The sequence below is a fragment of the Fistularia commersonii genome, chromosome 1 (assembly GCF_037954325.1).
Source record: "Fistularia commersonii isolate RoL2024-O1a breed Wild chromosome 1, RoL_Fcom_v1.0, whole genome shotgun sequence".
Taxonomy (NCBI): domain Eukaryota; kingdom Metazoa; phylum Chordata; class Actinopteri; order Syngnathiformes; family Fistulariidae; genus Fistularia; species Fistularia commersonii.
In genome coordinates, this window is record NC_141284.1 from 24,332,893 (window position 1) to 24,356,673 (window position 23,781).

Sequence of the window (23,781 nt, forward strand, 5' to 3'; positions counted from 1 at the left end):
AGTGTTCCAAAACACTGTTCAGAGTAGGAGTTAAAATATTCACCACAGTACTGTGAAATAAATTCATGTCTTACGGGATTGTGTAAAGAAAAACATCAATATATAATAGCGCAAAAGGTGAAAGATCAATAGCGCAAAAGAGCTAAAAAAACAGTAAATATGAAATACTGCTGCAAGTGAATGTACAAGAATCAAGGTGACAACAATCTTAGGTTTTGTATAATTTTATAAAGCAATTGCATTGTAAAGGTGCTATATAAATATAGTCAGGATAAAACAAATGCTAATATATCACGTGCTGTTTTAAGTTGTAATTGTGACACACGACAAAGATAATTGCGATGAATCCAACAAACCTCGGAAACCAGGTCCACATTCTTAGAGCTGGGTGTGTGAATTGCATTTAAAGGGACAGTACACCGCAGTGTGGAATGGACACGGTTCAAGCAGATGTGGCACCATTACACTGTTAGATCTACAGCAATAGATTACATCAGCAAACTCATTCACATCAATCTGTAATTGGTTTAAGTAAAAAAAAACTGGTCTGACTTTGTGAACGTCTGACGAGGATATACTGTCACACACACACAGTCGGCCCAAGGAGGCCACTTTGATGGAAACAAAAAACAAAACCCATTCCCCCAGTGGTGGATTCCTCAGCAGCAGGTCCAGACATGAGCACTGCGTCAACGTGCAATGACTGCTCTCATCATGAACAAACCGGCAAACAGCCCCAAGAGAAGTTTTAGACGTAAATATTCAATATACCAACAAATATTCTCACATGATGCACATGATTACTCAAACAGATGCGATGTAATGAATTCACAAGGGAAAATGTGTTCACGGGTTGGATCCGTCTCAAAAGTCTCTGCACTTGCCCCCTCAAAAGTGTCTGTTAAAAGGGGGGGAGGGGGGCAAACAAACAAACAAACAAACAAACATAAAAAAAAAAAAAAACATTCTGCACAATTTTCACAATAATCCACTATAATTTTGCAAACATAGTGGTAATGCATTCTGGAAGAGCTAAACACTATCAGATACAGTAGTTGAAAAAAATAGGATGTAAAAAAGCTATATAAATGCAGTAAAACAAAAACCTGGAGGAGGAAAAAATGCAGATTTCATCTCAGTCCAGTGTAAGTATGATAATAATCCTTTTAATAAAAGCAAGAACTTGAACAAAGAAGATTTCCTGTTTAAGGAAAAGGAAATCTTTTAGTTTTGAATGTATTGACCTCTTCACTGTTCCATCACAGCATGAATTCTAAAAAAAAAAACAAAAAAAAACTCTCATATAACAGAATATTAAAAGAAAAAAAAAAGACATCGCACTGTCAAATCTGACAAAACCCATCCGCACACACAAATACACACGCGCACACACACACACACACACACACACACACACACACACACACACACACACACACACACACACACACACACACACACACACACAACACTGCAGACAGAGGAGTGTCTGTTCCAACAGGTCTTGGGAATCTATAGATTTTATGGCTGTAAAATAGTTGTTATTTCCAGGGTAGTGGTTATTATACATGCTGTGTTTTTGTTTGTTTTTGAATATACAAGTCACGTGTTCTTTCTTGGTGATGGGTGAAGAGTATAGAATATAGTTGCTCACACAGGCTCCGAGTAGCTGTAGTGATTGCCGCGCTGCGATTCGGATGGTTGTGAGCTGGGTTTGCGTTCGAGGTTTTCGCTCTCTGCTGTATTTGGCTGAGTGTGGAGAACAGGCCGCTGCTTGAAGAAGTCCGACACATATCTGACCTGGAGGGACAAAATAAATGCCGGAGTTTCATATCAGAATAACAAACTGGCAGCTCGAATGATGCTGGGAAAAAAGCATCTGGCCAACATTTTGCCAATTTAGCCATGATTCCCATAGGAGACCATCATAGCATTAGGCCCACAAATAGACATACTACCACTCACATCATTTAGAGACATACATCCATTCACATGTCATATAACGTCTTGCTTATTTAGGGTCTCAAATTCATCTACTGCATCTTTTTGGACTGCAAGAGGAAACCAGAGAACGTGCAGGAAACCCACGCAGGGAACTAGGACTCTTTACTGAATCAAACCAGTCACATGAACATTAATCTGATCCAGAAAAAAAAATGTACCTTTAAGTTGACAGCATCATTAGCTTTTGTGTTTTCTAACAGCAAAGCAGAATTTTCTCTGACCGGAAAGTTGGTAGACAACTTTTCAGGACGTGTCGAGACCCTATTGTGACTTGTCCACATACCTAATTTCTCTGCCTGAGTCAGACCAAATTCATAATTTGCAGTGTTGGTAGATAAACTGGGTGTGTACGTCAGGTGTTTTTTGTGATTGATTATTTTCTGATATTATAGGGAAAAAAAGAAACTCCTGATGTGGGTGTACTGATTAAAAAGGGCTGATAAAAAAAAAGGAATGACTTTGCTGTCAGATGTCCAAAGTTGTCTGGAGTTTGACGTAATTCTCAGTTTCAAAGATTTATTGTGACCATCTAGCTAAAAATGCCAAAGTTCTAAGTCCAAAATGAAGTGTCGTAACTGAGGAGCTGTTGATTTATAATCATGTTTAATGGCTTTGACATGGAGTTCTTTCAGAGAGGATGCATCCACTCCTCCATGTCAGTGTTTATCTTACCAGCGGAGAGCCGGTCACCGCGATGTCAGAACGTTGAGGGCAGTTGTTTGGGGGAAAACGTGCTGATAAAGCGGCGCGTTCTTAAATAAGTGAGTTCATTCTGCAGGCGTTTTGTCTAATCTGCAAATTATCTGGATTCGAACGGTGACGCACAGCTGCAGGAAATGGATTAAAAAGAATTGACTCTCCTTTTGGCCGGACATATGAACGAAAGCATTTCCAAGTCATCCATCACATCTTTGAACTCCAGTGAAGCAAGAAATCACTTCCCACTGCTGTCTGGTGTCATGAGGGACAATTTCCTGCAGCTCAGCTTAAAAAGACTTAAACTGACTGACTGGAGTGGATCATTCAGTTTGAAGGACTCGATCATTTGGCTGGACCAGGGACTCTCTGAGTGTGTCAGACCCCGCCGTACACATGTATAGGCGAGGGATTACCACTGTAGTACCAAAACATTGTGTTACTAAAAATGAAAACAAAGAAGTGCTGCGATAAATCTTTCTTTTTCTCCTTAATCTGAAAATTTGAATGCGGTTACGTGATTATAAGATTATAAAATGCACTTACAATTAGTACAGCAACCAGCGCCCCCTGCAGCAACCCGACCACCACGTCGGTGGGGTGGTGTTTGAAGTCGGACACGCGTGTGTAACCCACGTAGAGAGCAAACGCCAACAGGAAGAACTGGATTGTGGGCCGGACCAGCCGTGTCCACTTCCCCTGCACCCGGGCCTGGACGTAAAGCTGCAAACACACAAACACACTCAAGGGTTAAATTGTTCATTTATGCATCTGACATTTTATATATATATATATATACATATATACGTATATACATACATACATACATACATACATACATACATACATACATACATACATACATACATACATACATACATACATACATACATACATATATATATATATATATATATATATATATATATATATACACGTATATACGTATATATATATATATATACACATCCATCTCCTTCCGCTTGTCCTGCACTCAGGGTCGCGGGGGACGATGAAGCCTATCCCTGTCACCGGGCGAGAGGCAGGGTACACCCTGGACTGGTCACCAGTCAATCACAGGGCCACATACAAAGACAGACAACATTCAGTCACTCACTCACTTGGGGGAATTTTCCCAATTTTTACAGAGTAACCGACACATTTTTAGTCCTTCGTGCTGTGAGGCTGAAGTACTAACCACTGTGCCGCCCTACGTATATACACATATATATATATACATACATACATGCCCTATATATATCTATCTATATATGTGTGTGTGTGTGTATATATGTGTATACATCCATACATACGTACACACACACACACACACACACACACACACACACAAACGTACATATATATGTACATACATACATACATATCTTTAACAATAACAAGAATAATAATCACTTTCCATCAAAGTGCAGTAAGGGATAAGACACATCTGGACAATTACAAACATTCAATTTGTTTATGGTGCCTATCCTGCAATGATGGGTTAGAAGCTTCCAATGAATCTATTGCCTGTTTGTAAACTCTGGGAAGAATCTGGAGGAAACCAATCCAGAACATGGTGACATGGAGACTTTACACAGAAAGGCCCCCTATTGGGAATGAACCGGGGACCTTCTAGATGTGGGGTGGAAATGCTAACCACTGCGTCACTGCGCTGCAGTGGTAAAAGTCAAACCAAGTAAAAATGAAATTCACCTTTTGCTTGGAAGACAACAAAGTCGGCCTGCCTGACGTCAAGAGACAGACCGTTCATCAATGTTGGTGCGCAAAAGGAGGCCTCTCGCTATTAGGCTTTTTCCTGACCTTGGTGAACTTCAAAAGACTTGAACCCTGGGACTGCAGGGCATGTCCAGGCACGTATGACTTCACCAAGCCAGATAGTTGACTTTTGTATCAGTGTGGAGAAACACCTTAAAGTCTGCTCCCGCCTGAACAGGAAGCCAGTGAAGAGAGGCCACTCCCGCAGTCATGGGTTCATATCGGGGTACGATATTTTGGGCAGTTTGCACGCATTGGACACTCTCCTTAAGCAACCCAGTTAAAAAGGGCATCACAATAATCCCGTTGATTTCTTATCACCGCGACTGAACTTGAATTTCTTCACTCAAAGACGTTTCACCCCTCATCAGAGATGCTCCTTCAGTTCATGGAATTGAAGAAGCCTATTGAAGAAATTCAAGTCCAGTTGCCACGACAAGAAGATTTCACAATTAATCAAGTTGTGCTATCACGAATGCATGGATTAAGATCACCGTGTCCCTTAAGGACAAGACAGATCGAGATGTTTCTGAGATGAAAGAAGGCTTCTCTGGTGACCTTTTTAATATGAAGGTTTAAAGAGCAGACAAGGTGAAAATGTTGTGAAGATGATACGGCCTCGCCGGTCACATGATAATTTCTATCTTGGCTGAGTTCAGATGCAGGAAATTTGCTGATAAGCAGTGCTTAACAGCAGCCAGACAGGCTGCTACTTTTTTACTGCCACTAAACCAATTTCCTCAGAGAAAGAAAGAAAAAAAAAAAAAGATTCAGACTTTTTGTCTCTTCAACATGGACAGGGATCTTTCCGGCCTTTGTACGGTGTTTTGTGACGGCAAAATTGTTTGTAAAAAATCCCTTTGTCGACCGTCTCCCTCTGTTTGTCCTCTGTGTAAACAGACAAAGTGACACACACGCACAAACACACACTTACCGCCAGAAAGAGCATGCAGTACATCCCGAAGGACGAGTGGCCGGAGTAGAACGACAGTCTGAGGAGCAAAGCAGAAATGGAGAAGAATGACTGCATTTGATTTGGACATTTCTCTGACAACAGAATCAAAGATCCAAAATCTTTTCCAACCGTAGAGAGACATATTCATGGTATTTGTATGGGATGGAAGTAATTGAGTACTTGACATTTGATTATTTCCATCCTAAACAAATCTCTGTCTGTTTTATCATTTTGGTAATTCAACACAAGTCAATCATTTGATGCTGTCTGGAGTTTCAATTAAATATATATCTCAACTAAGAATATTAGATGAGATGATTTTCTCAAAAATTGTCTCATACATTTTACTAATTTGTACCTTTTTTCAGTTTAGTCTTTGGTGATTTTCAGGCATATCTTGGGATCTTGAGCTCTTCTTTGGCAGTTTTTTAAAATGTTTTAAATCTAAAAAATATTTTTTAATTGAAAATCAGTTTATCAAATTCTAATTCTTTATTAAAATATATTTTTCAAAGAGAAAATCCAATTTTCTCAAACTTAGTCAAGTCCTATTTTTCCCTTCATTTTTTTTATCGTCCAACAGATAGCAGCATAAAATAACCCTACTCTATCAAAAAAAAAAAGGAAGATGTTCAGCAAAGAACTACCTGGGACTGAATGTTGACAGCAAAATGTTATTTCCATAGGAGGAAAAAAATATGAATATAAAATATATATATATATATATCTACTATATACGTATATCATGTCCTGTAATATCCACTTGAAGGGAATGGTAGAGAATTAACTTGTATTCTATCCACGATCGAACAAGCCAGTAATTTACTTGAAACACAGTGAGATTTAAATGAAATGTCACAATTAGCCAGAAATGTTTTACAAGTTTCCTGTATCGGCGGACTAAAAAAAACTCATGAGAAATGCTTTAACTATTCAGCTTTTTCATAATCATTCAGCAGTCACATTGTTGTGTAACCCCAACATAATCGTGGGATGGGCCTCTTTGACCCGCAGCGTTAGCCAACATTTAGCGTTTGGACAGGCGGTGAAGGAGGAGGAGCCTCACCTGGACTCAGTTACGTTGCGTGTGTCGCCGGAGCAGTTGATCTGATACGTGTATCCGTTGCAGTCATCCGGCATGCACACGGCCATGAAGTTGGGACGAGGACGACCGATGGTGAACTTGGCCATGTCGGTGAGCGACTGGCTCACGGCTGCTCCGAACAGAAACGTGCCCACTATCTTGTAGAGGGCCGACAGGTACTGGTTGAACGGGGAGTTGGAGTGCAGACGTTTCGTGTGCACCATGTAGGCCTCGCCTGTGGTGATCTGGTCCAACAAACACAACATATTTCACCCGTTTTGGAATAAAACTACACAGTTACATAATTAGAGTCAACGTCAGAATTTTCCTAACCGGTGTTAAAATCAAGTAACCATGGTGATGAGCAGATTATACATCTGATAGTGATCCTTGATTTATTTTCCACCTCGTACATTCAGCTTCTTTTCTTTTTTCCACAACCCAATTGGTTAAAATCTTGATTTGAATAGAACATTAGTCGTTTTCAAAAAGAATTTTGACAAGAAAATTCTATTTGGAGTACCATAATTTACACACTATAAGTCGCTACTTTTTTCACATGCTTTAAAAACTGCGGCTTAAGCAATTATGCGGCTAATTTATTATTTTTTTTGGGCTAACGGGCTTCATGACGCCAAAACATTTATCCTCATCAGTTCGGACCAATGAAAGTACCAACACTGAAGAATATGACTTTAACGGTTTTGCTGTGCAGGAGGAAGAAGAAGATAGCGATCAGCCGGAGCAGGAAAAAGCAAGGATAGAAAATGGATGGACTTTTCATTGTGTTATTTATTATTAATCTTTTTCATCAGCCGTGTTATGGGCATTGCTTGGAAAAAAGCATTTCCAGTACATATTTGTGGATGTTACCCGTATTTATTTAATTAAAAGTTAAAAAAAAAAAAAAAAAAAAAAAAAAAAAAGTTACTGTGTATCATCTTTCTATATATTTCATGTTACAACTTGGACACTTGTGGCTCATAGACAAGTGCAGCTTCTATATGTACACATGTATGTATTTTCATATGTGGCTTATATTCAGGTGCTCAATAATCCGGAATATACGGTATGTCTTGTACGTCATATCTTCCCCCGAGCCTTTGGTTTCTCATTTCACAGGTTCCCACGAAGGGCGGCGTCCACCATTATTATTTGTTTTATGAATATTGAAGCAATTTATGAATGATTTCAGTTATCACCATACAAACAAAATTTGACTTGACTTAATATATATTTAAATGTCAGATAGAGGGTTGCTGGCTTAGAGTTTCCTTATCATTTATCTTACTTACGATGACGATGGAGCAGGTGATGGTGACAGCAGCCATGGCTCCATGGGAGATGGTGTCTTTCTTGTAGGGATAACGGATGTCCTTGTCATCGCAGTCAATTCCTCTCTGGTACGGCCTAAACATGAGCGTGAGGATGGCGGAGGGCAGACCCGCTGTAAGGGGTTGAGAGGGGGACAACTGTTAGTGAACCACAAGGTGCAAATCCAAAAGTTTAAATACAAACTGGTTAATTCCTGCTCTCTGGGGAATTAGTTAAGACCTGGGCTTCCTTTTATTTTTTGGTCCGCTGGTGAATTATCATGACCTTTATGGACAAAAACTCGAAATCAAAAATTCTAAATCACAATAGACTGTGAACTCATCTTCAAATGAAGCAGTCCCCAGTATAACAAGAGGTTTATATGTTCTTACATGGATTAATTCAACATGATATCTTTGTATTATTGGCCACTTTCAGCTGGCGGCAGGGGAGTGGAGGAGTTTGATAGCACGGATGTGAACCCCAGGTGAACCCCATTTCCTTTTCTGTAAAAGTGTGGATAACATTTAGGTTAAAGGAAATGGTTGAGACTGTCAACCTGTCATTCTGCAACAGAAGTGTGTTTAAAATCAGTGAAGAAATATGAAGAAATTGACAATAAAGCTGACTTTGAACAAACATCTGGTGCAGGATGACGGACAGTCTTGACCATTTCCTGCATGTTCATTTTCTGTAAAAGGAACATTCACACAGTTACATTTCAAGGATTCAAGACTTTTATTGTTGTTACACAAAGTGCGAAGAAATGTGGACATAGCAGCTCTCAAGTTTAATCAAAACAGACACAAAATAACCTTATAAGGCAGCACACAACACAAAAATGCACTAACAGCATCTCTGGGTTAGATATAAGACGGGAAAAATATGAGACAAAAAATATAAATAACATCTAGAAGAATAAATAGATAAATATGTAGAAAGAAAACCTGAAAAAAAATGTAAAAAGTGAAAAGTGGATTAAAAAAAAACAGTAGGCATGTAGGTGTGTGCGTTCCTTAGGGTTTATTGCACTGTATTGTATGTTAGGTTCAAGTTTTCTCTTGTGCCGATTTAGAGCGATGACCGCTCTGGGGTAAAAACTGTTTTTCAATCTGTTTGTTTTTGCACTGATACTGTTGTTTTGCACTAAACTGCCTCCTCGAGGGTGACAGTTGGAGTAGGTTGTGGCCGGGGTGGAGTGGATCCCGGAGGATGCTGTGGGCTCTCTGCTGCGGGCAGTGTGTGTTCTAGATGTCCTCATGATGGGACAAGATGACCGATATTTTTTATGGCGGTGTTAATGGTCCTCTGCGGTGCACTCAGAAATGTACATTTCTGTAAATGAGTGAATTTCAAGAATTATATTGTCGTAGTTCGACAAATATGCCAGGGCCGACCATTCAGCTCGACATTCTTTGAACCATTAAAATTTAATGCATATTAGGCAGACAACTGTTTTGTATTTCGGTGAAAAAAATCCAATTTCCCCGAGTCTTGAGAGCGGTGGTCCATTCTGTCGACTTTGCTATTTTTAGTTTCAGTTGCCATTTTTGAAATGGGCTGGAAAAGATCGCACGATGCCCTTTGACCCTTGTGACAAGGGTCAAAGTTTCCCGCGGAGAGTGCGGCCACAGGTCTACTACCATCTTCTGGTGAAATATAGAATAGTTTTTTTGTACACTATCATTCTGTGGTTAACAGTGCTAGCAGCCGTGTATTATTGAGTTGCCAGAGGCTGCGGGCCGGTGTAAAATTGAACACAGGCCACATTTGGCCCGCAGGCCGGACTTTGGACATGCCTGACCTAAGCCGTCCCGCCAGGCGCCCACCATTATTTCTTTTATGAATATTAAAGCTGTTATTGTATCATGTCATTTAGAGCCATGTAACTGTTAGAGCTGTCGTTATCAATGGTATGAAGCGATGCCTGTCCCTCCCAACCCTCAGTCTCCATCACATTTGCCTTCTATCTCTGTCCCTGGTTGAGACAGAAGGACGACCCCAGTGAGCTTGGATCCGTCTGAGGTTCCTGCCCGGTTAAAAGCAGTTTTTCCTCGCCACTTTCTCCAAGCGCTTGCTCATGGGAGAATGTTGGACTTCTGTAAATGATTTTAAAGCGTGCGGTCCAGACCTGCTTCACATGGAAAGTGTCATGAGACAATTGTTTCGTGATTTGGCGCCATATTAATAAAATCTGACTTGACTTGACATTTTCAGTTCAAGAAGTCACCTTAAACGTTAACTGCATGGCTGAACCGCTTGTGGGGGTCTAGTCTTTTTCCACATTCATCTCAGCGGGCAGAATCTGAGCTAAAAATAAAAAGAGAACGTGGCTCAGAATTGAGTGACGGCGAAAAATCTTTCACATCTCAAGAATTTTAGAGCTGAGCCGAGGTAATCGAGGATTCATGCAGCGACACAGTCAATCTAGTTACTGGAATCCACATTATTGAGAAGTCTGTCGTTAGGGCAGCGTGCCTTTCAGCCGTGTGTTGGCGAAAGAGGCGCAACACAATGAGGCGCAGCTCAGGAAACAGCTAAGAACACACAGGCGCTCTAATCCTTTGGCCCTGGGCACCAGGCCCGACGCCACAGAGCGTATGAATTCATCATCGGTGCGGCTCAGAGGCAAGAAAAGCTTCCCCTCTGTGGGTCTGAGGAGTCCCCATGGAAACTCACAGGAACGACCTTTGACACTGAGGCACCCTTCTCAAAGTCAAGGGCCTGGGAGCCGAAGATTAACGCAGGACGCTCGCATACCTACAAAGACGTGTGCAGTCCTGCAGCTGTTGAGCGAACCTCCGCCCGTCAACACGCGGCCACCGACAAGAAAGACGCTCGAAAGAGAAACGGGACTTTACAGGTCTGTGACAACAGTTACAAAAAAAAAAATCATTTCCTCTAAGAACACAAATAGAGTGAGAGTGGCACAGGAGCTGCGGAGGGATGTAAAGCTGTCTCTTAAATCTAGGAAAGAACAATAGAGTAATCTATAAGGCTGATGTCAGGAGCTTTCTACACTAAAAGTTTCAAATACTTTTCCTGTTTTCCAGAGGTCCTTGCTGAACTGCAGGAACTCAATGCAGAATCAACACTTTATTTGGTGAGATATAAGATTTGCTCTTCACTGACGGCATCTCTCAAAGACAGCGTCAAATGAATAGAAATAAGGCAAACATGGTCCAGAAATGGGATTAGCAGGGTCAGCAATTCAAACATGAAGTCACAGATGTAAATGGTCCATCTGTGTCTGTTGAGAGCGTGAGTCCGTCTTGATCTTAACAGATGCCAATTCTGAAAAGCTCTCCTCAGTTTTCTGCTTGATATAAGAATACTGCAAATGAACATTCTGCTTTTTTTTTTTTCTCGAGAAAAATGAATGCATTTTGCTACGAGGGCCTAGACGTTGTATATTTTCACAAGATGATTCATTCAGTCTTTGTCTATGCAGCGTATTCTGCACTGGGGTTTGCGGGGGTGATCGGAACTATTCCGACAGTCGATCAAGTGGCCACGTAAAGAGACATGAAACCGTTCCCTGTCTCGTTCATCCATCATATAGACATGCAACCATTCACACTCTCACATCACGATGAACCCATTACATGTTTTTGGACTGCGGGAGGAAACCAGAGAACCCGAAGAAAACCAACGCAGGAACGGGGAAAACATGCAGACCCCACCCAGAACGCCCGTGTTGGAATCAAACCGGCGACCGTCTTACTGGGAGGCGGCGCTACTGTCTACGTACTTCAAGATGAGAATTATTGTTGACTAAAAATCTTGTTTTTTTTTTTTTCTTTCAGATGTAACAATTATGTTATGATTTACATGAAAATATATGAATGCTTTGCATGTTAAAAGGCACTGTCTCATCCAATTAGAATTTATTCTGCCTAACATGCAGACAATAAAATTCAGACTGAGTCAGAGGTTGAATCATTTTGCAAACACCGGGCAAAATGTAATGTCACAACATTAAATTTCACATATAACCACAGGAAACCTGAACATTCAGCGCACTACATTTCACGTCCTCCGAAGGTTGTGGAAAAAGTGCGGATCTATATATGTAAACAAATGGGAAAACATCCCAAAAAATACACAGAGGGAAATTTTACTCTATGAGGAAACCTTTCAAGAGACTAACTGGCCAAGAAAAGTTGCCAAACTATTAAGCAACCACTGGCTGATTATCACTGTCATACTGCTCTCAAACTCAGAATATTTCTTAGCGGCTCGCTAAAAAACATCTGCTCCCTGCTGTTGTTGGAAGTGTCTACCATTACATCAGGATTATGATGGAGTAATGCAAGATGAAAAAGTTAGGCTACACAAGAAGAATTCAAAACAGAACTATCTTGTTGAACAATATAAAATACTTCACTTTTATACATGGAAAAGTGGAGTCGCCCCCTCCCGGCTACGTGAAGGCTGTCAGATTTCACAGAGATCACATGCACAAGAATCTTTTTAGTCATTATGCATATTCACAACAACATTTTGACCAGTGACTTTTGGCCTTAGGGGGCACAAACCTCACAATAATGCACAAAACACACCATAACAGACAGATGACCATAAATGGGCAAAACTATAAACAGACAAATAAAACAATTAGCGCTATTAAAACACAATAGAGCTGCACAATTAATCGGCTAAGGTCTTAAGTCTTCAGTTGATAGAATAGAATTTCTAAGTTTATCAAAGTTGTGGACTACCTTTACTCCTAAATTGTGAAAGTTCAAGAGCTTGTGATTTAAATAAATAAATAAATAAATAGATAGATAAATAAATAAAATCAGACTTGATTTTTCACTTTTAACCAGAAATGACAAACAGATTTCATTCAAAAGACCCCCTTGAGTATGAAATGGCTAAAACACTCTGCCTCCATTGGCCTTACTTTTAGGGCCCTCATGCTTCACCTGTGAATCTATCCCACAAACTCTGATGAAAGATCGTTTGCCTCAGGAGGGCAATTCTTTTTGTGTGACTTAACGGTTTCCAACTCTGAGCAATATCTTTAATGACAAACAGCTCGCTCATTAAAGGAGAGCATTTTGAAAGAGAGCCAATCCATCACTCCTCTCATCTCAAGAGTTCATTATTCCAGTAGGTAGAGCGTGCTATCGTTTTCTCTGCAGGGTGCGAGGATAAGAGGCATGCTTGACAGATGCGTGGTGGTTCCCTAATGCTATGGCCTGCAACACCAACCGACCACATCACACATACAGAATAAGAGGATAAGTGAGGAGGTCCACTCCCCATCTCTATCAAACATGCTCCCACAGTCCCATGGAAATGTCCTATTATCTGAAGAGGACAGGCTGTTTCATCAGTTCTATTATTCCAGAAAGTCTGGTTTGTTTTTATAGGTCTGTGCTGGTCGGCTGCCCTCCGCTTTCAGAGGCCCGGTTGAGCTCGGCAGGAGGGGAGACAGTAATCTTGTTGAGCACCCAAAAACCTCCCCAAATGAAGAGTTTACTCCCACTTACTCGCCCTTCCAAGAAGCACAACTCACAGATTAAAGGTTCTTTCATAGCCTTAAAGCGAGTTATATGTTTTCATTTGCACTGTTAGGATTATTTTTATTTTACATTTTGTTACAAACGTCAAGATATATATTTATATCAGTAACATTTTATGACCAGAGGGCTTTGGACTACAAATTTGTAACCACTGCAATGTTTGTCATCAATTTTCATATCAGAATCATTTGCTTTAGTATTTGTTGGTACTTCTCATCAAGAATACCTGAAAGAAATCGCAGCAATAAGAATAAGAATAAGAACAATTTCATTTATCCTAAAGGAAATTGTTGTGCCAGAGTTACAAAAAAAATATAAAAATAATAGTGGAAAATTAGTAAACAGTAGTAAATAGTAAACAGTAAAAAAAAAAAAAGAAAAAAAAGAAAAAAGGGAGAATAAGAAATACAAATAAACTATAAAGTGTCTTAAGGTCTTAAGTAACAAGTGAAAGATAAGGAGTGCACAAGAGTATGAAAAAATATTGTACATGTAGCTGTTATGAAATATTGCAAAGTTATGAACATATATACAGATAAATCATTACAATTTACAGAAAGCGGGTGAGATTTTTTTTTTTTCTTTTTTAAGGTTTTAAGATTTTAAGAAGGGAGAGGAATTAAAAAGTCTGATAGCCTCAGGTAGGAAGCCCATTAATGTTATCAGGTGAGCCGAGGCTGAAACACCTTAAGAACGATTTGATGAAACTCTGCCGCTTGGCTCGTTTCCATTTCTGTCCCGCACTGATGCGCAGACCGAGACCGACGAAAATGTGGTGATTCCTCTTGTTTGCCTCTCCGAATTCCACACGCTGATAAGTTGAGCAGAACACTGACAAGGATTGTTTGATGGGAACTTATAGGAGTTTGGGGTCGCTGACAGCGAACGGCGCGATGAGGACGTGTGTCAAAAGACGCGGGTGAGATCTTGGGTGTCACAACTGGCTGGAAACGTCATGCAGATCATTATTTGTCATATGACACATCTACACTTACTGAGAAGAGGGAATATTGCCTTTCCCAAAATCTACTTCAATAGAAAGCATTTCAGCTGGAAGCGATACTGTTTGCTTAGCTGGTTGAATCCATGAGAACCACGGCCTATCAGTCTTTCCAGTTCTCTGATGTTTCCTTTTTCCTTGCTCTGAAAAAGCTGCCAACTTCTTTTTTTTTTTTTTTTTTAATGAAATGAAACTGAGTTTGTCATGCTTTTGCTCGCTCGACTGTTACCCCCTTATTATTTGTTTCACAAGTTTAACCCCCGGGACATTGACTTTTCATTGGATGCTTTTGTTTTTCAGTGTTGTTAGTGTCGCTAATGCTACATTAAAAGGCTTCTAGCATCATCACCCCTTCCTGTCTTGATGTGTCACACAAAGTTGTGAAGTTTTCATTTTATTCATCTTCACTCCATAAAATTTTACAGCTGTAGACCATGATGAAAACATTGCACGAGGTAAGAAAAACATGCCCACACACACGCACACACACACACACACACACTTTCTGCTTCTTGTCCTAAGTAACAAAATGTCCACAGGAGAGACGAAAAAAAAAAAAGGAAAAAATTGAAAGTATTGTTTTACGCTTTCACAATCTCTTCTGGCAAAAGCAAGCTCTCGATTCTACTTTGAGAAAATAAACATGAAGGAATTTGGGATCAGACACAAGTACAACTTTCCCTTGACCTCTGACCCAGCGGGAAGTGGAAAGTGTTCCTGTTTTTCAGTCCAAAAGATAAGCGGCAGCGCCGGGCTCCGGGCTCACCTGGCGGCCCGAGATGGTCAGCGGAGAACAAAAACAGGTAACTCTCTTGCGTGAACATTTTGTTTGAGGTCTGGAGGTCCAGTCTCTACAAGATGACCGCGAGTTCTGGGTAGCAACCCAGTGGTCTGTTAGCTCACAATTATTTGCGAGCGTCGTTCCGCATCGCACCGAGGTGTTGCAGCGGGGAGCGCAGCACTTAAAACAGTAACAACATTTAGCTCAGGGAATGGTTCATTTTTCCTGGGTGTTTGTGTGAAGTTCTGAGTTGTGGGAAACTGTTATTAAGGCAACTGACGCTGGGTGTTTCTCTTGAGAAGAATAAAAAGAGCTTCCCTTCAGGGGTCACCACAGAGAATCAACCTTCTCCATCTAACATCTAACCCTCTTCTCTGTATCCTCCTCTCTCACACCAACTACCTTCATATCCTCTCTCACTACGTCCATAAATCTTGTCTTTGGTCTTCCTTGAGACCTCTTGCCCGGCAGCTCCAATACCAGCATCCGTCTACCAATATATTCATTATCCCTCCTCTGTCCATGACCCAACTATCTCAGTCTGGCTTCTCTGACCTTCTCTCAAAAACATCTAACATGTGCTGTCTCTCTGATGGACTCATTCCTGATCCTATCCATCCTGGTCACGCCCAAAGAGAACCATAGCATTTTCATCTCTGTGACTTCTGGCTCTGCTCCTGTCTTTTTTTCCCATTGTAACCAATTCCAGGTTATATGGCATCGCTGGTCTCACCACTGTCTTGTACATCTTTCCTTTAATTTTATTACATAGTAGCCCTGACACTTTTCTCCAACCATTCCAACCTCCTTGGACCCGTCTCTTCACCTCTTTTCCACACTCTCCGTTGCTCTGGACTGTTGACCCCAAGTATCTGAAATCCTCCAACTTCTTGATCTCCACTCCCTGTTGCCTCACCGTTCCATCCGAATTTCTCTCATTCACACACATATACTCTGTCTTGCTACGACTAACTTTCATTCCTCTCCTCTCCAGAGCGTACCTCCACCTCAATAGATTTTCATCAACCTGTTCTCTGCTCTCACTGCAATCACAATGTCATCTGTAAACATCATGGTCCATGGAAATTCCTGTCTAACCTCATCTGTCAGCCTGTCCATCACAACTGCAAACAAGAGGGGGCTCAGAGCTGATCCCTGGTGAAGTCCCACCTCCATCTTGAAATTCTCGATTACCCCTACAGCACACCTCACCACTGTCTCACAGCTAGCATACATGTCCTGCACCAGTCTAACATACTTCCTGGCCACTCCAGATTTCCTCGTACAAAACCAGAGTTCTTCTCTAGAAACCCTGTCATATACTTAAAAGAATAAAAGCGCATAGGAGCAAAACAATGTAAACAAAATGAAAGTCTTTGTTTTTGACTGACAGGTGTGATGCTTCAGGTTATCACTGAAGGAACTTCATTCATTTTCTATACCACTTATCGTGCAATCTATTGAGTCACGGGTAGCTGGAGCCTATTCCAGCTGGGCCAGCGGCGGGGTTCTCCCTGGAGCGGTTGCCAGTCGATCACAGAGCCAAACATGTGGAAACATACAAACATTCACTCTCTCATTCACACTTTTCTTATGAATCTACTGCATGTTTTTGGACTGTGGGAGGAAACTGGACCCGAAGGAAACCCATGCAGACTCTGCACAGAAAAGCCTCCCCATCTTGCTGTAAGGTTGAGGGGCTAAATCGTAAGGTGGAAGGGTTAAATCATTTTAAAATCTGCAAAATACATCAGAATCTCCCCACTGGGAAACTGATAAAGAGTTACCTTTTTTTGTTTAATAAAAAAAATATATATACACACATATATATATATACACACACACATATATATATATATATATATATATATATATATATATATATATATAAAGAAAATTCATTGTTGGTCTTAAGTGACTTCACAGATTTTGCAATTTGTGTATTTTACCATATTTAGGTCGAGGAAGAAAAGAAAATCATTGCCAGGAAGGAGAAAAAAAAAATCACATAAAAATCGCATTAAAAAAAAGGTCACCTGATTCATTTGTTTGGATTTTCGCCAAATAAATGCATTTTCCTAAACTTCACAAGTTCACATTTCAATAAAAAGCTTCTTCCTTACTTGTTTAGCCAAAGGTCTCTTGTGTTTATCATTGCTGTCGTAACGTTTTCTTTGCCAGTAATGACAGAGTCAAACAATCATTTTTCCTCCCGCTTGTTGTGTCTGGAAAATATTGATAAAAATGAGCTTCAAGTTTTGACAGATTTCCCGGCTCAATATAAGGGTTTTTGACCTGCGAGGTGAACGTTTCTGAGTTCCACAACTCATCCCGTCCACCATCACATAATCAAACAGATTTAAAAGGCTGACACTTGCTTGTTTTACCCACCTGGCCTCTAGCATTCAATAAAATCCTCCACAAGCAACCATCCACCTTCCATATGCAACTAGTGGATTTTAGTAAAAGCCAGTAATGATTGTTTTGGTTGTAACCATGACAGTTCTAGTGATCGTGCCTGCCGAGTGGTTTTCATCAGAGAATCATGTCAGCCTGAATTATCTTGCCCTGGTGCGTCCTGATGATACACAGACCCCTGTGTCCTACAGCAGTGCAGAGGATCGGCCACACAACAACACAACAATCTCCCCACAGGAATCTTGTTGTTTTAGTCCTTAACTAGTCCTTCTGACAAAGCTGAAGTGCTTCCTTGTTGGCATTTCCTCGTTTCTTTCAGGCACTGGAAAAACCTCCGGCCACTATTCATTTGGTGAGAAACAGGAAACTCTCGCTTGATCACATGGAATTAAAAAAAATAAAATAAATGAAGTACCTTGAACCGCCTTGGCATCATGTTTTGGAAGCCAAGGACAATAAACAATGTCATGACCTGTTGGTATGAATTTAGCTTAAACCTGAGTTAAATCTGTGCTCTTAACAGACCCGGGCCATGTGATTTCAAAATCACTGTCCTCATTGTTATTATTGATAGATTATTTGTTTCTGTTTAATGTCCTCCTCCTCACTGGAGCCAGTTTACTTTCACCCTGAGATAAAAATAGTTTCAGGTATAACCTGTTGGTTTTGTGGCCTTTTTGCTCTGATGTTTTCCTCGCTGTTTTACTTCAAGACGTTTGGCTGATATCTGGTTAATATTACAGAGCATTTGAATATTATACTTAAAGCAATGAAGGACATCTAGAGTTAATAAACATACAGGTTAGGCAAAATATTTATTTTGATTAATTCACAGACATGAGTAAGATTAGGGGACAACTTTGCTTTGATAACTTTTGAGCTAATTGCTTAGGAACTGATAAAGTCGTCCTCATTGACTAAATTGGTGGAGACACCTTTTTAATTGTTGGCATTTATATACAGCATCTATCTTTTAGTTTTCAGATCTTGAATATTCCATATCTGGGGAAAGATCACATTTCCATCACGTCACTTCCGTTTTTGTCCGGTTCCCAAATTAATTTCAAGTGTTCATCTTAGAATGGACTTATCAGTTTCATGGGGAACTGCTGTTTGTCCCCAAAAACAAGGCAAGTTGTGACAATGTGACTGTGTGTAGATTTATGGCCAAGAAACATTAGGACTACCCCACACACACACACACACACACTCACACACACACATGACAGTGAGACGACCGCCTCTGCCAAAAATATGTCAAAATGAAGTGGGATCTATTGACTTTTGCTCCCTGACATTCCTGTGATGAAAATGAACAAGAGATGCGAAGGAGAAAATGTGTGTGTGTGTGTGTGTGTGTGTGTGTGTGTGTGTGTGTGTGTGTGTGTGTAAAAAAACAGCAGGGATATCTCAAGCATGTCAGCAAAATGTTAAAATTGCACATTATTGACACTCGTCGACTGTCAACATTTGGTGTACACTCTCCTAATTCTTTATTTCCGACTTAAAACAGGGAAATTGTTGACAGGCTACAACTGTAAAATAATTTTATCTTGAAACAAAACAAGAATTTGAGATCGATCATTTCACGTATGGCTGTTATTCAGATGCAAGAAATTTGAAGTGACATTAAGCTTCATGAGGGGTTCGAATCTAATCCAGACAGCGTGACGTATACAAAGATCAGCGAATGCTTACGTTTCAAATCCATGACACTGCCTGGCCGTCACGTGACAATGAGTGCACGTGTTTTTGGGTTACGAGGTGGCCAATCTGGACCCTCGGCATTCTTGGATAAAACTCAAACCCTGCAGCAAATAAGGACTTAACTCAAGTAACCATTTTGGGAGACGGGGCTTCGTCAAAAGGGGAAGCCAGGATGTTTCCGGATGTCCCACGCAGTGGGAAGCTGTAATACACTTAATGTATGATGAGGGGGAAGTTGTGATGTCACATGGGGGGGGGCTGTAATATATGTGATGTAAGAAAGGGGGATGTGTGATTTCACATGGGGTATGTTGGCACTGATAATCAAATTGGACTCCGTGTGCATGTATATGTTTGTGTTTGTGTGCGCGTGCGTGTGTGTGTGTGTGAGCGTGTAACACCGTCAATGTGCAGCGGTGTCAAATAATGACCGGATGGAGATTTGACTTCAGAGGGGAAAAGAGAAATAAAACACACTGCAGAGATTGAGTTTGCAATGTGGACATTCAGCACATTCCAGCTGCTTTGCACACATGCACATACAGACACACACATACATACATACATACATACACACAAACACACCCACACCTCTTTCTAAATGGGAGGTAAAACTGGCGATAGTTTAGCGTCCACACAGATCCACAGCAGATAAAAATGCCCCGACAGGAAAGAAGTGGGTGGGAAGGGCGAAAAGAAGGAAATAGTTTTTACTGCAGATATGAAGATACAGCCTGCCCATGAAGAAACTTATTTGAGCGCAGTCATCTTCAAAGCAAAATCAAAGTGTTGTTGTACAAGATTAAATCATCTGGGATTTTGCAAAACATGGACAACTACAAATGTTTTATAACAAGACAAAAGACCAGCCTCACTGTGCAGAGCCATCTGAATGGACGAGACTCAGATTATTCAGGGATCCCGGGTGGTACGGGCTGAAAACAAGGACTGGCTGATAAGAAAAATATATATATATATATCAGCACTAATAGGGTTTTTCCATTGAATACTCCACATTGGTGTTGGCCTAAGTTTTGGGATGGGGAGTTTTTCAGTCTTGTGAAAATTGCCTATGATGTCATTCATATGGGAATTTTGACAAGAACAATGTTGAAATTAATTTTCAAGAATGGATTATTTTCATTGGTGTAACTTCCATTATTACGTTTGTGTGTGTGTGTGTGTGTGTGTGTGTGTGTGTGTGTGTGTGTGTGTGTTTGGGGAGCTCCAATCAGCCAATTTGGCCCGATTTTCTAATTTCCTTAACAAGATTGAGCTAATTACCTTTGTTTTCTAAGCCATGATAATTTGCCACCAATAAAATGGCGGTTAGCAGCTTTTGAATAGCAAATGAATGGACAGCAATTATCAGCCATTGTAAACAGACTAGATGCCTGCTAACTGCTCACGGTTCATCCATGATCGGTTAAATGCAGAGGAATTTCCCACAAGGGATTAATTAAGTATAAAAAAAAATCAAATGAAAAAAATACATATACGCGTATATAATGTATCAGTTTGAACACCCTTTCGATTATCTAGACATTTTCTGCTACAGAAGAACGCATTCATCTCGAACACTCCTGGTCTGCAGGGTTTCATCCTGACTTTTATCCTACAAACAGGTTTTGTCGAGCAGCTTTGGAGACCATGCTCTTTCTACGGTCCAGACAGAAGGCCGCCCGCATTGAGCAAGGATCTGTCCGAGGATTCTGCAAGCAGTTTTCTGAAAATCATTTTTTTGAGTGTTGTTCAGACCTGCTCTACTTGGAAAGTGTTGTGATTTGTTGTAATATGAATAAAATCTGACTTGACACTCGTTTGTTCTTTGGCTCTCCTTCATGGACATGAAAAGTGTTCATATATTGCGCGCACACACGAACATATATCTTCTGTGAAGACAGAAGTTAAAAACACACCGGTCATTAACATTCCCCCCTCTCTGACAGCAGATGGATCCCAACACACACACAAACACACACACACACGCGTTTCTACCTATGCTCAAAAAGTGACTCCGCCTCAGACATGCTGTAGAAGGTAAACAGGCTAAAAGTAATTCCCATTTCTTTGATCAGTAATCCAGACATTTTTGATGGTCTGAGTATCGATCACTGACGGAAATGTAAACAGATTCTTCTGAATCTGATGTCAAAGTCAACCATTTTGATTTGATATCAAACAGCGGGGAACTTTAGGAGCCTCAGAATTAGGTTTCTCATTTATTTAGAGCGAGGCTATTTTTTTCTGAATCTTATCTATATGCCTGATCACTCTCATCTCAGAAAATAGAGAAAAAAGGGCGGGGGGAAAGTCAGAAAATAAAAAAGGGATTGGCATAAAAAAAAAAAAAAAATGCAAGCATTTAAAATTGCTAAAAAAAAACCTGAGGGTTTTTTTTTTTTATTTTTTCCTCATCAGGCAGCCATCCTGGTCTCGATATAAATGGTAAGACGTCACAAGTTTTGCAATCATGTAGATGGTGTATAAATACATATATATATACATACTTTACATATATATATATATATATATATAAAAGTAAGAAAACGTGTGTGTTGTGTCATTGTCAGTTGACTAATGGTTTCTGGCCTGACTGTCAGTTGTGTCACTTGTGTGAACGGATGTGACACAGACACATGGTCGGCGTCCTCGTGCCTCAGCTAATGGATTTGTCATCATCTCTGCTGAGCAGGGCAGGTTGCAACAAGGTGCTGCAGATTCACACATTCATAGAGAGCAGCGTGCAGTCAGCACACGTGCACACACACACACACACGCGCGCATGCAAACAGATGCTGTTGTCAAAGGGAGATGCATTAACAATCTTATCAAGCGATGGATAAAAGAATAAGAGGAAAGGTCACACACACTTTTAGTCCCAAACAGGGTGTTGTAGAGGCACGATGGAGGGCGCATGATAGAAGAATAGAAGATGTTTTCCAGCCTGCATCAGGAAGGAAAACCCTTCTGTGACAGTCAGATCAACTGCAGGCCCAGGTTTTTTTTTTTCTCCTTTTCCTTTTTTTTTTTTTTTTGTATAGCTTGGGAAACACTCGGGCTTGTTTGAACAAGATAAGAGAGAAATGATGAAGTGCAACGTCCCACTGGCGTTTGCTCTTTATTTTGCCTGAATACAGGGCGCAATTTGTTGAATTACACAGACACACACACACACACACACACACACACACACACACACACACACACACACACACTTACACACGCACATTTACACACGCACACCTACACACGCACACCTACACACACCTACACTTTCCACCAATCACGTGTTTGCGTCGGGAATTTCAACGCTCGTTGATTTTCACCTAAACGCGACATGATCCACGGAGGCCGACGGGAATCGCATGCATTTATCTTTTGGGAGAAAAGGAAATTAAAAAGGTGGAATAAGAGGGAAAAGGGAACAAACAAGAAAACATATTTAATTAAAATAAAAGGAGGAAAAAAAAGAAGAAGTTGCGGACTCACCCACGAAGACGCTGAGAATATCCACCAGCACCAGGATCAGCTTCTTCCCAACTTCCGTCATGTTTCCTGCGGAGCGGCTTCTCTTTTCATAAGTAAAGTAACTTTGTGTTGCGGGGAGCTGCGGGGGTCTGTTGTTCCTGAAGGGAGGGGGGGTGAAGAGCAGGAGGATGGGGGTCCCGGTCCTCCTGTCTTCCGGTTCCTCAGGTACCTGTCCGCCCGCGCCGAGCTGCTCCTTCAGGTGAACGCCGCGTCCCCTCCCTCTCTCCCGCACGCCTGCCTTCCTTCACGCACTTTTTTCTCAACGCGGGAGGAACCCACACAAACACCGTCCGAGCGCTGGCACTCCCGACACTCCTTCTCCCGCTGAGGTGTTTTGCACGCTTATATTCACGTCCAATCCCGGTCCGCGGAGAGACACGATGTGGGGAGGAGACGCGCTTCCCACCCGTTGTGACGTCACAAATACCAATCCTTTTCGCTTCACTTGAACACACGATGTCGAAACAATACAATTACAAAGATATAGATGGATATATAGATAGATATCAATCCTAAAGGGAAATTTAATTTCTATTCGTGTTCATATCTAAAAGGGAAAGCAGCCTCAGAGGGGCAAAAGCCAGGATAACATTACATTAACATTACAGACATTTGGCAGACACTTTTATCCAAAGCGACTAATGAGAAAGTGCAATCCAGTCACCGAAGATCTAAAGTACCCGTAGTCAGAAGTCAGATAATGCGGCTTGCATCAGGAAGCGCAGCCGGTGTAAAACTTGAGCCAAAGGTAAATATGCGAATCGAATCGTAGAATCTCATATGGGATCGGAGGAGGCCCGGGTCAACAACAACGGCCATTAGTGCAGATAACCTGGTGCCATATATGGTGAAGGTTGATTTGCTGTGGTGACCGCTGAAGGAAAAAGCCGAAAGAAAAAGAAGAGGAATTCATGTCTCAGAGGTAGTCGATCTTCCTCACATGATCATCACATGATGTCATGAATGTCCATGTTATTGCTGAAT

General features: G+C 40.9%; 1 protein-coding gene across 3 annotated transcripts; it reads right to left on the bottom strand.

Annotated features, from left to right (window-relative positions):
* Positions 1 to 1,096: 1,096 nt before the first annotated feature.
* Positions 1,097 to 23,089, bottom strand: LOC147237918 (phospholipid phosphatase 2-like). 3 transcript variants are annotated; one of them, XM_086156076.1, is made up of 8 exons: positions 22,759 to 22,896; positions 8,222 to 8,335; positions 7,811 to 7,962; positions 6,498 to 6,760; positions 5,411 to 5,468; positions 3,247 to 3,423; positions 1,655 to 1,800; positions 1,097 to 1,273 (listed from the first exon to the last, which is right to left on the bottom strand). In XM_086156076.1, the coding sequence occupies exons 3-8, from the start codon at positions 7,931 to 7,933 to the stop codon at positions 1,249 to 1,251; spliced, it is 792 nt and encodes a 263-aa protein (XP_086012202.1). In that variant the 5' UTR covers positions 7,934 to 7,962; positions 8,222 to 8,335; positions 22,759 to 22,896; the 3' UTR covers positions 1,097 to 1,248. The 3 variants fall into 3 exon arrangements, with proteins under 3 accessions (XP_086012202.1, XP_086012185.1, XP_086012194.1); XM_086156059.1 differs by lacking the exon at positions 8,222 to 8,335 and having other exon boundaries at positions 22,759 to 23,089; XM_086156068.1 differs by lacking the exons at positions 1,097 to 1,273; positions 8,222 to 8,335 and having other exon boundaries at positions 1,513 to 1,800; positions 22,759 to 23,089.
* Positions 23,090 to 23,781: the final 692 nt, after the last annotated feature.